The sequence below is a fragment of the Dermacentor albipictus genome, chromosome 8 (assembly GCF_038994185.2).
Source record: "Dermacentor albipictus isolate Rhodes 1998 colony chromosome 8, USDA_Dalb.pri_finalv2, whole genome shotgun sequence".
In the NCBI taxonomy this organism is placed as follows: Eukaryota; Metazoa; Arthropoda; class Arachnida; order Ixodida; family Ixodidae; genus Dermacentor; species Dermacentor albipictus.
The window spans coordinates 63,705,001-63,722,798 of record NC_091828.1 but is presented as its reverse complement, the minus strand read 5'-3'; the positions used below and the strand labels follow the sequence as shown (position 1 = coordinate 63,722,798).

At 41.8% G+C, this 17,798-nt stretch overlaps 1 protein-coding gene across 2 annotated transcripts in view; it reads left to right on the top strand.

Annotated features, from left to right (window-relative positions):
• The window catches only part of LOC139048801 (uncharacterized), a 126,684-nt gene that overhangs the window by 20,832 nt on the left and 88,054 nt on the right, over positions 1-17,798 (top strand). For both annotated transcript variants that reach the window (XM_070523501.1, XM_070523500.1), the window contains exons 3-5: positions 7,891-7,911; positions 9,343-9,355; positions 14,093-14,199. In XM_070523501.1, coding sequence (XP_070379602.1) covers positions 7,891-7,911; positions 9,343-9,355; positions 14,093-14,199 — 141 coding nt within the window. The remainder of the gene's footprint in view (positions 1-7,890; positions 7,912-9,342; positions 9,356-14,092; positions 14,200-17,798) is intronic.

The following is a 17,798-nucleotide window of genomic DNA, read 5'->3' as shown; positions in this document are numbered from 1 at the left end:
ACGGTGGCCAATATGTTATAGAATGACATTAGGAATACATCAGAAAATTCCAAAGAAACTCATCAGAAAGTCTAATGGCTGTGATGTCAAAACTCGTCAGACTTTCATGTGAAACTCATCTCATATTTTCATAAGGGTCGTGTCGTCAGCGTATATGATGAATTTGGCATTTTTGTTAATGTTAACAATGTCATTCAGGAATATATTGAAAAGAAGTGGGCCTAACACGCTGCCTTGAGGGACGCCAGAAATAATAGGTTTTACCTCTGATAGTACATTATGTAAGCTAACTGCTTGTTTTCTTTGCGAAAGATATGATTTTATTAACATTGCAGCCTGGCCTCGGATACCATAGTACCATAACTTCTTTAGGAGTAATTCATGATTCACCAAGTCAAATGCCTTTGAAAAATCTACAAATATACCTATTACGAAAGCTCTGTTATCAAATTGGGACAGAATATATTCTTTTTGATGTAGAAGTGCTAGCTCAGTTGATTTATTTTTGCGAAAACCGAATTGACATGGAGTGAGCAAATTACATTGGTCAATAAATTTAGTGAACCTGGAGTGCATAACTTTTTCTAATGCTTTAGAAAAAACAGGAAGTATGGATACAGGTCTATAATTACCTAAGTCATTTTGGTCGCCCTTTTTAAATAAAACGGTTACTTTGGCGGTCTGCATTTTTTTTTCTGGAACCGGTTCGTTGGCACGTAAAACCGCATAATTTTTTTTAGAGTTATAAAGAGGGAGCACTTTGGCTAACTTCCATGAAGAAGGTACAGTAGAGGATGATAAGGACTTTCTGAATATGACTGACAGATATTTTGATGACCACAACGAATAACGAACAAGGAACGCGTTCTGTATCCCGTCCGGACCGGTGCATTTCTTAGCATCCAGGTTTAATATAAGGTTGAGGATGCCTTCGCAGTTAACTCAACGTCACTGAATGCTTCAGAAGAAGCTATATTGGTAAGTGTCGGGATAAAGTTGTTATCGGAAACAAACACGGATTGGAAATACTTGTTGAAAGCATCGAATAACACCGCCGGGTCGTTGATGACGTCAATATCTATTCTCCAAGAAGTGGATGAAGCATCGCGAGGTAAAATAGAAGACCAAAATTTTCGTGGGTTAGTTCTTAACAAATTGTGCAGGCGAACGAGAAAAAAGAAATCCTTGGCATTTTGCAACTTAAAGATTGAGTTCATTATTTGCCTTAACATATCTATCCAACGCCATGGGATCAGCGCCTCTTCTGGAATGCCTTAACCTTCACCTTGGTGGCAAAGTGAAAAAAAAAAAAAATCTGCAATATCTTCCAATTCACTGAGTTTCTTCGGAGCTGACAAATATATTTACTATGGAGACATATCTCCTCAGCCTAAACACCTCGCGTTCCCGCTTCCTATCGTCACTTTACACTCGCCCTCAAGTATTTGGCGGCAAAAAGAAAAGACAATAGGCACATATTAGCCAGAAAATACCGCTTCAATCTAACGTTTCTAAACAATTTTTATTGATGCGCAGTTTCTAAACAGCTTTCTAAACAACTCACACATTTCTGAAGGCTTGTTCAACCACTGCCTGTGCAAGCATTATTTTTTGTTATAGTTGTGACAGAAAACCATGGACGGGGGAGAAAGAAGCTAAATATTTCTGACCACAGCTTAGTCTGGAGGCTCATAAAAATGAAACATGACACTGTTGATTTAACTACTAGAATGAAAATTAGGTCTGCGATTCTAGCATTTACAATACAGCAGGCCGAAGAATTGAAACTTTTGGAAATAGAAAAAAGGCAAACTATTCGAACAAGAAATGGCTTGTACACTAAAATGGAGTAAATGGTGCGTGACAGCATCCTTCCCGTTTCTGGAATCGCGAAAAAATATTTCAAATGTTCCATAAATCATGTGTTCAGGTATGAAGCTTTCGTGCAATGTAATATGGGTAGAGGAAAAGCTTTGAGGTTTTTTTCTCGCCTACTTACATCTTTGCTTAACATCATCTATCATTTCACAGTATTTTCTAAAATATTACACATGTCCTTTTGTTTGAAAGGCTTCGCGCTTGTATTTTACGAAATGGAAACTTGTGAATATTAAACATGGAATATATTAGTTACCATACTCGTACACAGCTCATATATTCCCCCTATAGAGGAAACGAATGTTCCAACTGTCATGTTTTGGGCTCCAGAAAATAGGTGCCATGAGCTCGTCTCGCTGAAATGACACTTTCCTTTTGCAACCATATGGTTGAGTCGAGCTTCGCATTTGCAGAAGGTAAGCATTCACTTTAAAGCAACACAAAGGCTTTTTATGTGATTACATTAACAACGAATTGGTGAGTAATATAATAGGCTTGTTGAAAAGCATGCTAGATACAATGATTTCTTGTTTGGTTTCCTGTAATACTTAATTAAACCTAAAACAATTTGATAACATTACGAGTCTTCGCACAGGCATAGCAGCGCAGAATCATTTGTCAGTATAATTTGTACATAATTTAAGATTAATTTCATCAGAGTAGCATTAGAAAGCCAGGGTCAATAAATCCCCAAGAAATCGCTGCATACGCGTGTCTACGTCAATGTGTATATTTGCCCGGATCGAGAAACGCTTTATTCTCTAGTATGTATATATATATATATATATATATATATATATATATATATATATATATATATATATATATATATATATATATATATATATATATATATATATATATATCCGCTAGCAATGAAAATCCTTGGTATTTGGTGGTTCACTTGCTGAGTGGCAAAATTCTTGCAAAATAGTAGAGGTAGCTAATACATCGACACATAAGCTACTAAACTTTCCTAGTTTCGCGATTATAAGTCGTATTTTAGAACACCAACATTTGATTTTACACTTCTAGTGGGATTGTGTGCTCACCATTTATTATGAAACTTGACCTCCACAAGGGTCTTTTTGTATTCACAGAGGAGAGGTTGAACACAAATAAGCACCCCCCTCCACCCTTGATGACTTTGCTGATCCTGTATTTCACGACGGTTTAGAAGACAGGTAGATCAGATAACATATGGGTTCTCGTCCTTTAGGCTTCCAAAAAGAAGACTTGTTACTTGCGTGGTGCGTTGTTGTGTTGTGGTTTACTCCTCTGAAGGCGAAATGAGTGTCGGGAGCGTACACATTTACCATGATGATCTCTGACGCGAAATGCGTGTTTCCTTGACAAATGAAGTGACGTTCCCCTGAAATACGATTGTAGTTTACTTAATTAGGAAATCTTGATGGTTACCTTTTCGTTGACAGAACTTGTCCAGGAAAACCAGCCTTATGACCCACCTGCACAAGCATCATATACTTAGCTGACCTAGCAATTTAATTAATTAACAGAGTTTCTTCATGGTTACGTATTACCTAGTTGTATTGCATTGTCACTGTCGTCACTGTATTTCGGCTGCTCGCTCTGTTTAGGTAATATATAGATGCTTTCAATGAATTGGTTCTTGAACAATAAACAAAATAGTAGTAAATCATTTTCTTTTCAGAGGCTCAAAACCCGCAAAAAAAATAGCGTTTTTGTAGCTCAAGCACCTAAAACGATCCTTTAAAGTTGCTCGAGTCACTGTACTACTGAATATTTATCTCCCCATGCAGACATCATTTGCTAGACAATAACTGCTTTGCAAAAAGCAATTATTTCGCATAACAAAATAATTTTAGATGAAATGAATTTTTTACAATAAATAAACGAAATAAATAAAATTGTTCCGTCAATTGCCTCTATAGTTACATTGATTACGGCATAAGTACACATGAAGAACATAAAGTGATCGTCGTTACAGTCCGTATCCGTGTTTCTGCATTTCAAAATGACCGCGCTAAGCAAAGTATCTGTCGTAGAATTATTTTTCTTTAACTGATTACGCAGCTGCGCCGCGAAATGCGCCTCGCAGAGCGACCGTTATGTGACATAGCAGCGGCATCAAATGAAGCTTGGTTATGCGGCGCGGTAAAGTGGTCCGTGTCACCCTTCATGTTGAAGTTACTACCTATCCGATGGTGAGGTACACATATCGCCACTCAGGGAAGACGGCAATGCGGTGGCAGTTCATTTTACGCCAAGCTCTTTGGCTACGGAGGGGTTCGACAAAGAGAGGTCGTGTCGTGGTGTCGCGTTGTCTAAGAAAGGAAACTGAAGAAAACAATTCATGCAAGTTATTTTTTGTCTACGTTTCAATTTCAAAATCTAGAAACATCGATATTGAATTTTATGTCCATTCCTCTAAATTTCATTATATAGACATGCTCCATAAGATCGGTGTGAACCTAGTTGAAATATTCGCATGACTGTTCGGTAAATAGATTGATTTGCTTTTTTTCAAAGTCAGGTGCACCGGAGCACGTGTGAGTGAATAAACTTTACCTCGTAGACCAAGCTGTTGATGCCGAAGGTGAGCGGCCACCGTAATACCGATAGCCATGGCCCTGTGCTGATAGCTTGTCCCAGTTCATCAGCCGTATTTGGTCCACTGGTTTAGGGCTTGTCAACTGTGACTCCCACTGATTGGGTTGGCTGCTTTGAATGAACAGTGTCCGCGGGTTATTTTCACATTCCCAGACCATGTGGTAAAGGGTGTCTGGTGTATTGCAGAATTGGCAGTCCTTTGGTGATGTTGAGGGGTAGACTGCGTATAGTAGAGTTGCGAGGAGGTATTTGTGCAGCTCAAGTCGGCGTAAGATGACGGCTTCTCTGTTAAGCTCCATGTGTGGTCGCAGATATTCCCTCCCTGGGATCAGGCGAATAATATATAGTTATGCAATTAGAATAGCTGCTGTTCACTTTAGTGTTTAGTTTAAGCGTTCCAAGTGAGAAAATTGCATTGCAATGCTTCTTTCTGCGCTTGTCGCACCTTCGTGGCAGCCTTATGGATTGCTTTCCTGTGACCACCCTTGTGCCGTGGCTCTTGGCTGCAATTGCATAGAAACTAACCTACGAGCTTCAGCAACCCGTTGGAAAGTGCATACAAGTATAAAGCTTCCATGTGTCTCTAATGGAGCATGAAACCCGACTCAATCAGGGGTGCATAGAGATCTCTACAAGACAGGCGAAGTTTCACTCTACATGTGAGAGCTACCAAGAACGTCTGCTAAGAGTGTTTTCATATACACTGGCTGGCACTATTAATTGTGAAAAAAATGCACTACCTAAGTTGGTAAACAAATACTGTTGTTGGGTTAAGCTGGAAGCTTCGTAAGTAAAATACCTGTGCTTAATTCGTCGGCCTTCGGACGTAGAAAGACAAGTGGCGTGACCTTAAAAAATTGTAGATAAAACATTTTTGGGCATCTTATTCTTTGGCAAACAATTTCAATTTTGCTTAGCATGCACGTTTTTCTAGAAGCTGAAAGTATCCTTGCACTTTACGGCTTACCGAATAGGCAGTGCCTTCTGAATACTTTTGCAGATAAGCCATTTGGCATCACGCTGAGAAGGAGCCAGCCTCAATGTACTCCCCTCGACAAATGAAATGATATTTGCTAAATTATACCAGGCTTCGGGCACGGTTTTACCTGCATGAATTTTTCTAACATCCTAAAAGATATACTAATACCACTGTGCGTTGCTTGATCACGCATTTTGGATCATTTGTAGTAACTATCTTTGTACAAATTGTTTATGAATGCCTTCGTAATTCGAAATATCTGCATTCAACGATGTTCAGCTTGAATCGTTTCAGAAACGTATTTTCGAAATAAGCGACAGGAGGCTGAAAATAAACATGGGGGCTTTTATCTACGATCTGAGTTCCTCGAATAAATTTCAGCAGTATGCTTGTGTGATTAATAGCAAAACGCATAAAAATTGAAATGTCCAAGCATTTCTAAGGTTAGTCATGGTCAGTGCCCTGATGATGTACTTATGTATAGCAAGCTCCTCGCTTGAAGCAGCCTAAGTTATTTGAGAAAACCTAGCGTTTACACAACAATATATATATACATCTACTTGACATATTTTCCAAACAAACTACAAACTGTCCGTATGTGGCAATTAATGCCTTGCCTAAATGTTTTGAAAGTGCATTTAGGCTTAACGATCGTCCACATATGCACTTAATAATTTATATGCATGAATTAGCCGGTAATTTCTTTTTCGTTTGTGTTTTGCATTGGGCTGCAGGAATATCGTGATAAATTTCTACATTTTAAAGGGGGACTTCTGTCATCTTTTCGCACTTCGAAATTTTTTGTTTCTCCGAGCAAACAAGATATGCTACACAGTCAGCTTCATTCATGTTTATTTTCGCTGCCTAAATGAACGGATACTCCGTGGTCACTCATCAAACAAGGTATATGTGACTAATTCATAAAGGTCAACGGTAACTTTAAGATATGATAAGATATGAAGAGGACGAAGACAAAACTCTCTACGCTCACGCTAGATTCTTCAAATTACCCTCACATTACAATCCCAGGGTTCTACTAGGAAACATAAATACCCAAGAAAGTTCAGAGGGAAATGGCACCGTGGTAGCTCAATTGGTATAGCATCCCCGCGAAATGTGAAGGTTGTGAGATCGTTGCCCACCTGCGGCAAGTTGTTGTTTCATCCACGTTCACTTCCAATTATTAATAGTTTCTTTATTTCATCTATCAGGCACAAGTAATTTGCCCTATGTTGACCTTGGGTTCAGTGTTTGTTGAATTTCCCCATTTCTTCTCGTTTATCAAATTACTTTGACACTCTCATTCGAGTGCTTTGTTACTTGCTATTGTTTTCTGTCCTGTTATTTTTCTCCTTACTCTTTCCTCTTGCTTGGTCGCCTAGACATCGCAACTGCTTCTGCGTGGTTATAGGCACATTACAACGTTCGTGGCAAGTATAAGAAGAGCATCAGGACATACACGCAGGTTCACTGAATAATTCTTTTTTCAAATTTTAACACTTGAATACACGAGGCTAGCCACAGGGACTTGTACATATGTTGCCTTGTACTTTCTTGTACCGCAGGCTGAATGAGAGGGACACGGAAAGGTAAATCAGACAAACACACAGCGCTAACTTTCAACAACAAAAAAGTTGTTTCCGCTTCTCGCACGTGTACTTGTACTCCAGCAAACGTCATAAGACAGGTAGACATTGCTTGGAGAGTAAGAACAAAACCGGAAAAAGCATGCACAGAGAATTTTTTATGGCCACGATGATTATAATGAAGGGTGTCCATTTCACGGAAGCAGATATAATCGAGCTTTGTTGTTGATGAAGAAATTTATAGCTTACTGGCGGATGCACTTGAATTTTGTTGCCATTACGCCAGGCGGTCGTCGGGGTTTTCGACCCATTAGCCATCTGAGGCTTTTGCCTTAATATCGACAAGTTGCGCCGTGTAAAGCCCAAGCCTCACTTACTACGTTGCAAGGCGTGATCACTGCCTCACCTAATAATAATTTGTACAGGTGACACGGGAATCCGTAGCAATTGTCAATTATTGACGACATTTTTGACGTTCATCACTCATCACAGAAATTATATAACGAAGTCTTACATACCTCATTCCTCACTGAATGGTTTGGTGACATTGCGGTTGCTTTCTTAGGAAGATCAAAAAGTGGGCCGATGTGGCAGGATATATAGGCGGAAACAAAGCTATATAAGAAGTGCAGGTTTTTTGAAAAAAACAATATTGTTTACGGTACATGACCACAGCAAGATACTGCAGTTTGTTAAGATGTATTTTAGTATGCTGAAAGAAGAGGTCTACAGAGATATAGTATGAGATAAATAAATTATACCTGTTCTCGTAAGGAGGCACAATAATAAGCAAATGAAGATGCATGTTAGATGAACTTCATTTAAGACTATCGTTTGAATTCCTTCTTTTTCTAGATGCAACACAACTGAACACAGGTGGGTTTTGCTTTCCCGAGTGGGAATGCCTCATTGTATCAGTACTCGCTTCACGTGCAATACGATACTTTCAAGTGCGACGGTACCACAAGCTGGTCCACGTTACAATTTTACGCGATTGGCTTCGCTTTACGACACCAACGGTATGGTAACACTGAACTCGAAGCTAAAGCCATACTTTTGAGATGGTGTCATGATTTGAGTATAACCAAAGTGTTATTGCTCTGCAACATTTCCACCTTGTGAGCGTGGATTTGTAAAATTCAAAAGTACCATTTTCTCTCTCGAATTCATTGCTCGAGCAGAATATAACGCTGTCACTGTTATCGTAAATATGCGCCAAAAGGCACAAGGTGGTCAAGATGTATTTTTGCTTCCAGTATAAATTCAGGTGACAGGTTTTTGATGTTAAAAAGAATTCGCTTTAAAACACTACTGTGACGTGCACTTTCATCGCAACGTGTGTGATTTAAAATTGCGCACGTGGTTCCTGCGTAGCCAAAGGCAGCCTACAGCTGGTGGAAACTGTGGTGGACGAAAAACGCGACTCTAAATACTGGCGTCTATGCATACCTTCTATACTGTGCTGCCTGTAGCAACAAATCCCTAAGACGTAGCTCGTTTATGCCGTTTCTAGCGTTTGCATTAAACATGAGACCGCGATAAATATTTAGCTTGTTTTTTATAGAAACATTAGTATTCATGACAAATTACTACGTACCCCAGTATAGGAAACCTCAAGGTTATCATCATCAGCCTGTCTTTACGGCCACGGCAATACCAAGGCCTCGGAAAGCGATATTCACTTACCCGTCTCTTGCATTAGAATATATGAAGTATTCCTGCAATATAAGCATACTTGAAGGATATTCACGAGCATATGTTACGCCGCTGAACTCCATAAACTTTTCTGTGCCAGCAATGGAGCACGCCCACTTGGCACTAGACTGTACTCAATATACCAAGTGAGCACGAAAATATTAACACGGTGTTGCGTGGAGTACAGCTGTTTCGAGCCGTATCTTAAAGGTATGAAGGAGAGAAACGAAACGTGGCAAGCGTAAAAACACAATTGTACATTCTCTTTGCATGCTATGTCATTATAAATAACAATCACATGTGCTTGGCCTTTCACACAGTGACGCAGTCATATCAATAAACACAGACTATTTATTATTCTTTCCTCAAATACAATCACTTCATAGAAGATAAGCATTTGCCAAGATTTGCGTCTACTTATACATTCTCAAAGAAAATACCTCATATTGTATTCTAATAGAAATTACCAAATGATCCTTACATCGTAGTGTGCACATGATTTCTTATAAAGCACATCTGTGACATGCCCATACGCCGAACACTAAGTAAAAAACCCATTCTTCAATTCATTCGCATCTCGATAGCTAAGTTGCTCTGATCTCTCACTTCCAGATATAAAACAAGGGTAAGAACTTACTGGGCCAGCTCGTCCAGGATTCATCTTGATGAGTGAAATGTGGTATTTCTTTCATTTCAGACAAGATTACAGTTTTAAAAAATTTCAAAGGTGGTAAATACAGTTACCTGTATTTACCAACTGTTACCAGTTTGTCTGATTGTTGTGTTCATATAGGAGGTTGTGGCCAAGTACTGCACCGGGGTGGCCAATCCTGCTCTGGTGAGGAAGTGCGTTACCGGTTCTGGTCACCGGGATCAGGCCACACTCCAGGCCTGTTTGTGCAATTTTACCAACACGCGGATTCTTTTTTTTTAATCCGGTGGAAAATTGCCGGCACCGGGATTCGAACTACGGACCTCTTGCACGCGAGGCGGGTATTCTACCTCTACGCCACCGCTGCACGTCACATTTGCTGAAGGATGGTGGGCAGATTGTTCTAGAGAAACTGGCCACCCTGTATACGCAATGCCTCATGACCTCGAGCGTACCGGAATCTTGGAAGAACGCTAACATAATCCTAATCCATAAGAAAGTGGACGCCAAAGACTTGAAAAATTATAGACCGATCAGCTTACTGTCCGTTGCCTACAAACTATTCACTAAGGTAATCGTAAATAGAATCAGGAACACCTTAGATTTCTGTCAAACAAAGGACCAGGCAGGATTCCGTAAAGGCTACTCAACAATATATCATATTCACACTATCAATCAGGTGATAGAGAAATGTGCAGAATATAACCAACCCTTATATATAGCTTTCATTGATTACGAGAAAGCGTTTGATTCTGTAGAAACCTCAGCAGTCATGGAGGCATTACGGAATCAGGGTGTAGACGAGCCGTATGGAAAAATACTGAAAGATATCTATAGTTTCTCCACAGCCACCGGCGTCCTCCATAAAGAAAGCAACAAAATCCCAATAAAGAAAGGCGTCAGACAGGGAGATACGATCTCTCCAATGCTATTCACAGCGTGTTTACAGGAGGTATTCAGAGACCTGGATTGGGAAGAATTAGGGATAAAATTTGATGGAGATTACCTTAGTAACTTGCGATTCGCTGATGATATTGCCTTGCTTAGTAACTCAGGGGACCAATTGCAATGCATGCTCACTGACCTGGAGAGGCAAAGCAGAAGAGTGGGTTTAAAAATTAATCTGCAGAAAATTAAAGTAATGTTTAACAGTCTCGGAAGAGAACAGCAGTTTACAATCGGCAGCGAGGCACTGGAAGTCGTAAGGGAATACATCTACTTAGGGCAGGTAGTGACGGCAGATCCGGATCATGAGACAGAAATAATCAGAAGAATAAGAATGGGCTGGGGTGCGTTTGGCAGGCATTCTCAGATCATGAACAGCAGGTTGCCATTATCCCTCACGAGGAAAGTGTATAATAGCTGCGTCTTACCAGTACTCACCTACGGGGCAGAAACCTGGCGGCTTACGAAAAGGGTTCTACTCAAATTGAGGAAGACGCAACGAGCTATGGAAAGAAGAACGATAGGTGTAACGTTAAGGGATAAGAAAAGAGCAGATTGGGTGAGGGAACAAACGCGAGTTAATGACATCTTAGTTGAAATCAAGAAAAAGAAATGGGCATGGGCAGGACATGTAATGAGGAGGGAGGATAACCGATGGTCATTAAGGGTTACGTACTGGATCCCAAGGGAAGGGAAGCGCAGCAGGGGGCGGCAGAAAGTTAGGTGGGCGGTTGAGATTAAGAAGTTTGCAGGGACGGCATGGCCACAATTAGTACATGACCGGGGTTGTTGGAGAAGTATGGGAGAGGCCTTTGCCCTGCAGTGGGCGTAACCAGGCTGATGATGATGATGACCAGTTTGTATTGCGCAGTGTGGAATCTATAGTTATTGACTTAATTTTAAAAGACAAAGCCTTTCCTAACGAGTCAAAACCTTTTCGTATCAGGCATTATTCTAGCCTCTTTCGTTGGCCAATCCAAGAGATAGTGCAGCCTAAAAAAAGGCCAATATGTGCTATTGGTTATGTGCCCCACGTACCATTCGTTGCCATGATTTTCGGGATGAATATATAGATTATGTACCGATACATATATATGAAAACATAAATAAATTTGTCTCAAGGTAGGATAGAAACAGAGCAACGCTAGCACAACACATCGATAGTGTAGCCGTTGGGTTAAGGACGGAAGCCTAAGTAGGGGAAATGCCACGTCCTTAAGAACATCCCGCGTGCAAGCAAGTGCGTTGAAGCTCTTGGTGCGTTGTATTAAAACGTGAATCGCTTGAACACTGCAAGCGATATTTCGGCGTCGCCAGTTATTACAAATGAAAATTCCGATTGGTTAAGTCTTAATGCGTTTATTGAATAACATTACTCACATTACCTATACGATTCCTGTTTACGACAGAATTTGCCTGCAGGTGGAAAATATCCTCTAGGTGCGTTCGTGATCCAATTGCGAAGACTCGTGAACAGTGCAAGTTGCATTATAAGGCCTCGTTGCCAAAATACTCAGTCAGAACCCGTGTGACGATGACCGTCGGCAATATAGCGCGCTTTTTTCCACAGTTGAAACGTGTTTTGCATCGAGACTCCTCTCTTGCGCTTCTTTAGTTACGCCTGGTGCAATTGACCCGCCGTGGTTGCTCAGTGGCTATGGTGTTGGGCTGCTGAGCACGAGGTCGCGGGATCAAATCCCGGCCACGGCGGCCGCATTCCGATGGGGGCGAAATGCGAAAACACCCGTGTGCTTAGATTTAGGTGCACGTTAAAGAACCCCAGGTGGTCAAAATTTCCGGAGTCCTCCACTACGGCGTGCCTCATAATCAGAAAATGGTTTTGGCACGTAAAACCCCAAATATTATTATTATTATTATTACGCCTGGTGCAATTCAGTGGCACCACCGCGATCCCTTCCAATGTCATCCGAAATGCACGACGTGTCACTGGATGCGAAGACACGATGCTTGTGAATTTATTCAGAAAGCGAATGCGTTCACGATTATACGCCCGACAAAACTACTATCATTACTTCCTATAGCTGTCTACTCATTTGAGGTCGCAATCGATACTTTTCCTTTCGGGCGAAACTGCGACTTTTTTAATACACACCAGCTGCATGGTACATGGGCGTCTTGCATTTTGCCGATATAAAATGCGGCTGCCATGGCCGGCAATTGATCCAGGACCTCGTGTTTAGCGATGCAGTGCCAATGCAACTAAACCAATCATGGAGGGTCTCAAGGGAGGTGCTTTGCTTGTTTGAAGAAATTGTACCAGCCTATGCTGACTCTGCAGACCCAGCTGGTGCCGCTGTCTTCGCACACGTAGTAGCCGTGGAAGGGTGGCTAGAACAGTACCTGCTTTTGGGCAGTTGCTGCAGCGCGTTCCTCATTTAGCGCAAACATAACCCCGCATGCTTTCTGAACACCGGCCAGGAGCTCCATCCAAACGCGAATAGCACTGGAGCAAGGCGGGTCCGGATACGCGCGAACACTACGTTGGTGCAGATGTGGCAACATTGTGGAGCCGCGTGTGCGCTGCAGGCTGCAGCTCAGCAGGTGCAGTCTAAACATAGCAGCCGATTGCAATGATAATGCAATCTCAAATTGTGGGCCCATCCCACAGGTTATGCAGTCAAACAGATTGTTCTCCAATTCACGCTTTGAAAGTAGTAGCACACCGAAGCTGGAAATGACAGCTCGAATAATTAGCCATTTCAAAGTAGCTTGAAATTATTCCAATGGTGACATTCACGTGTACTTCACGTGAGTCTTGTATCTCGCTAAGGAAACCCGTTGTCTCTCGTCGATTTCAACTGAACGTTGAATCACCTTCCAAAATTTATAGCTATTATTGTTGATTATGAGTATAACTGGAAGCTTAGGGTCACCTAAAATATATCACATAAAATATATGGTATATAGTCATGTCAGCAACTAGAGCAGAAGTACACGGTAGTCGGCACAAGCGCTGTATTCGATACTTTTTTAAAAAAGCAGCCACGGCATTTTTAATCAATTGCCTTGTTTCTCGCGCACATAAGACTAGGTGTGCGGCCGCTGAGAGATGACCCAATGTGTGCATTCAGTGGTACACATATGTGCCACATAATGTATTTAGTTATCCTATTTACAAAATTTCACCTATCATCAGCGTGGTAAACCTCTAAAAATTATGCAGTCTTTCAAAAGAGAAATGGCTTTTCTTATTTCTGCGTCATTTAACCTAAAGCGCCATTTATTATTCGTGCCCATGCACCACCTGATGTTTCCACAGCTGATCTGCAGATATTAGTTATTTTCATGTTGGCAATTTTGTTTCTGTTTTCGATCGCCATGTTGTGGGTATATTTGGTAAGCGAGGCAAAAATGAAAATTTGTGATGGCCACATTTTTCCCTGACCTCGCCCATTCGCATTGAGCCGTATTCTGAAAAAGCAAGTGATGTTTACAAACTTTAGAACCACATTCTTTAAACCACATATATATTTAAAAAAAAACACGCAGAAGTAATTTACTGCAATCAACGCGCAATTGGAACTTCCTCAGAGATAACGCGTGCTTTCATTTTGCCAAGGAAATACCGAAACAATGATTATAGTCAACGCGGCTATTAAAAATGTTCAGGATGAAATTAGCGCCGCCTACGTCTCGTGGCCGTGTTGTTCAGCACCTACCTCAAGCATTGACTTGATCTCTGTAGACAAGAAGACAACCGCCGAGTAGGAACTTAACAAAATCGCCTTCTGCTCCTATTCACAGTGAACGCGACCATGATTACTGGAGCTCGGTATTCCTGCTAGCGTGTTGTTTGCTGGTATGCGGCGTGCTCCTGTCTCTAATATTTATCGTGCTTCAGGCTTTTCTCGGTGAGTACGGGCCTTTTCGTTGCTCCTTCACGCTTCCACGAATGTACGCTTATTAATATTTGATTTGAATTTACGGCGTTAAGTAGCAGTTAACAGATAGACACAGAGTTTGCTATGTCCCGCTTCCGCTTGTCGTCAGAGGCTAGCAAATACCGCATCATTCTCATGGTAATGCGGCATCGTGGTCGTGGCCATGCTGCGTCGTCAACACCAGCGAAACGTCCAACCACGTAGTGAAGAAAAGAAAAACCACGCCAGTGGTCGCCACTCGTAATCAAACACACACACATTTTTTACTAGCCAGGATATTATATTCTGGGGACCTCATTTTCATTGTAGCTTATCCACTTGTTAGGCACGGACAGGATGGTGTGAGGATTGGAAAAATGTAAAATCTAGAACTGAACTGTGGCAGAACAAGGGATGTCGCTTGAACATCCGTTCTGAGAAGCTGAGTTCAATCAGAAGTTCGTTCGCGAAAGCGCTTGATCCAGCGACATTGTTGTTCGATCACAGGTTACCACATTAAGGCTCCATCTTACTTCAGAGGTATCTTTACGTTATACATTATTTAGAGTGGCTTCCCCTTGCACTAATAGCTTGACCACCAGATTATATTATATCAACAACATCAGAATATATTGAGGCCATCGGAACTACGGTGGATGGTTCCGGCAGTTACCTTGCATGTGCAAGATGATAATGGAGATAAGACCCAGGTCACCTATCTAAATTTGCAATGGCTTTGCCACATGTGGTCCTTGCTAACAGAAAGAAACAAAGTCTAAAAGCGGCCATGTCTGGGCCTCATCTCAGGAAGAACATAACTGTTAAGAACATGTCTTAAGAATGTGTTGAGAACAAGAATGAGCTGATTTTTTTAACACCCCTCGGATTGCATAAATTGAAATACCAGAGTCGGGAACGTGGTTTCCTTTGCAATTCGTAGGGAATTCTAAAGCAGTACTGTTGGCCAGGCTCTAAAATTATATCTTTAATGCTGCACTGTAGCACGGCATGCGAAAGTAGTTCTCCCAATCTTGGCCATTTGCACATTTCTACCGCGGTACCTTGGTGCCATCCACCGTGGACGTAAGGTGTCTCATATCGTAATGATGTATCACTTTAAAACTGAATTTTTTCTTTCCGCACATCACCACATTTTGACCTGACATGTAGCTTTCGACCAAGGGCGAGATATGGGCAGCGTTTTTACATCAATGCCCTAACTAGAACTCTGGAATCTTGTAAGTAGGTGAAAGTTTCATGCAAGAGAAAAATTGACACCCACCCGCCAGTAGGACGATGCTCCAAAGGAAATCTGTACGTTTTTTTTTCCTTTTATCTTCTTTATCTTCCCTCTTTCGGAGAAACCCGTATGAGTTTCCAGTGTAGCTTCGTTCTACGTTAGAGGTAGATGGCAACCTTATCCTTCTTTTGCGTGGTTTCTTATATTGAGGCGGTGAGCGCCATCACTGAGCATTGTTCCCTAACTACCTGCGGGCACTCGTGGCGGAGCGCCACACAGCTGGGCTGCTTTTGTTGATGAACACGTGTGGCCTGGGTTGGAATCATTTCAGCACAGGAATATTAGCGCATTTCCCTGTTGAAGATCGGAGTTAAGAGGACAGGTTGCCTTACTAGGCTTTGCAGGGCTAATAATATTTGGCAAATCCACGAAATGTACGTCGCAATTTTTATCGACGGAGAAGTCAGTAACCAAACCACAAGTATACACCACCGATATAGGTAGCACTGCAAACTCTACCTCGAAACTATAAGTACTGTTTTCAGACCTGTCGAGCATTTTATTACGAATCCTTTGTTGCCAAATAAATTTGCATATTGATGTTTATACAGCCATCTGAAGAGATTTATTCCCCGAAAAATATTTGCAGGAGCAATGCTACCGTGCAGGAATAGGGCAGGTGTTGTTACGTACCAAAACTTTTTACTGTTTGGCTGGCCCGTTGTCTTGGAAGACAATTCCGCCGTTTCACAGGATTTTCCGTAAGAACCGAGCTCCCCCTATACCCCCTTCCGACTTGGTCCCCTGAAAAACTCCTACGTTGACCGTGCAGCAACGTCACCGCACCATTTAGGTTCATTATTGATTGCACCTGTTCCCTTCAATACCACCTTTGTAGCAATGAAATTCTTGTTTACAGGTGCAATGTTTGCAGGAATAGATCAGGTTCTGTGGCATCTCAAAATTTTGTACTTTATGGCTTACCCGGTGTGTTGAAAGACAACTGCAGCGTTTCACTGGATTTTCCCTAAGAGACAACCTACCCCTATTCCCCCTCCTCATTTAGTGCCAGAAAAACTCCTAGATTCACCTTGCAGCAACGTCACCACAATAGTCAGGTTCATTATTGATTGCACCTATTCACTTCTATACCATATTTGTAGCAATGACATTCATATAAAGTCTGTATTTCCTAACAAAAGAATATCTCAACGCCAGGAGCATATTCTACCCTGATGCACCAACTCATTCATTTGCGATGCCCAAGTTGAATTGTCAAGGTGGTCCGACTTGATTTCTTCCTTCAAGGTTTTGTCATGTATGTCTTGGCTGGCAAAAATTGAAGTTTCGGCGAGTTGGTTCATTGGAAAACAGCGAAAGTAGTAAGCGAACACTGTATGCATTAAGCTCATTAGCGCCGTTTAGCACTGTGGGCCTGAGGTCAGTCATTTCGGGCCAAGCTAGTTGCTTGTAGATACAATCGATAGTAAACATGAATCAACATTCATGGCGTGTGAGTAGGCTGCTGGTTCGTTCGACAAAATACCCCTCCTCTCCTCCACATTCCAGCGTCACTGTACGGCGATCATCCTTAAGAATCTAATGTCCTCTAAACAAAAATTCACTCTCTTCGTCAATGGTATAATAGATCGTTATTTCGCATTTAGCGCAGATATTTCGGCGATTTGTGGTCGCGTAAAAGCGCGGACAGAACCATGCAAACCAAGAGAGTGCACCTGAACCTTGCCACTGACACAAGACGGCAGGCCACTGGTGCCAATACTACAAAAAAACAAAGTTGATAGTGGTTTTTTTCTTTGTTTTTTTTTCTTTTTAACCTAGGTAGGAGATAAGGCAATGTAATAGGAAGAGCTTGGTGCTGCAACCCACCGCCCCGTTCTAAAAGGGACGCTCATAACATCCATCCATCCATCCATCCAACAATCCATCCGTCCGTCCGTCCGTCCGTCCGTCCGTCCGTCCATCCATCCACCCATCCATCCATCCATCCATCCATCCATCCATCCATCCATCCATCCATCCATCCATCCATCCATCCATCCATCCATCCGTCCATCCATCCATCCATCCATCCATCCATTCATCCATCCATCCATCCACCCACCCACCCACCCACTGACGGTTGCGGCTTATCGTATCTGCAATGACAGGAGTCATTGAACTTCCGGGAGAAACCCCTGAGGCCTCTGGAAATTGCCACTAGGTGCGTCTTTTGAGCACTTAACGGGTAATAAGCACATCTTATCGCTTCTATTAAGGCACGCGTTCAAGAAAATTGTCCTGAACGTGGAAGAAATTTTCTCAGTACTGCATCCGCAGCCCATCGTTC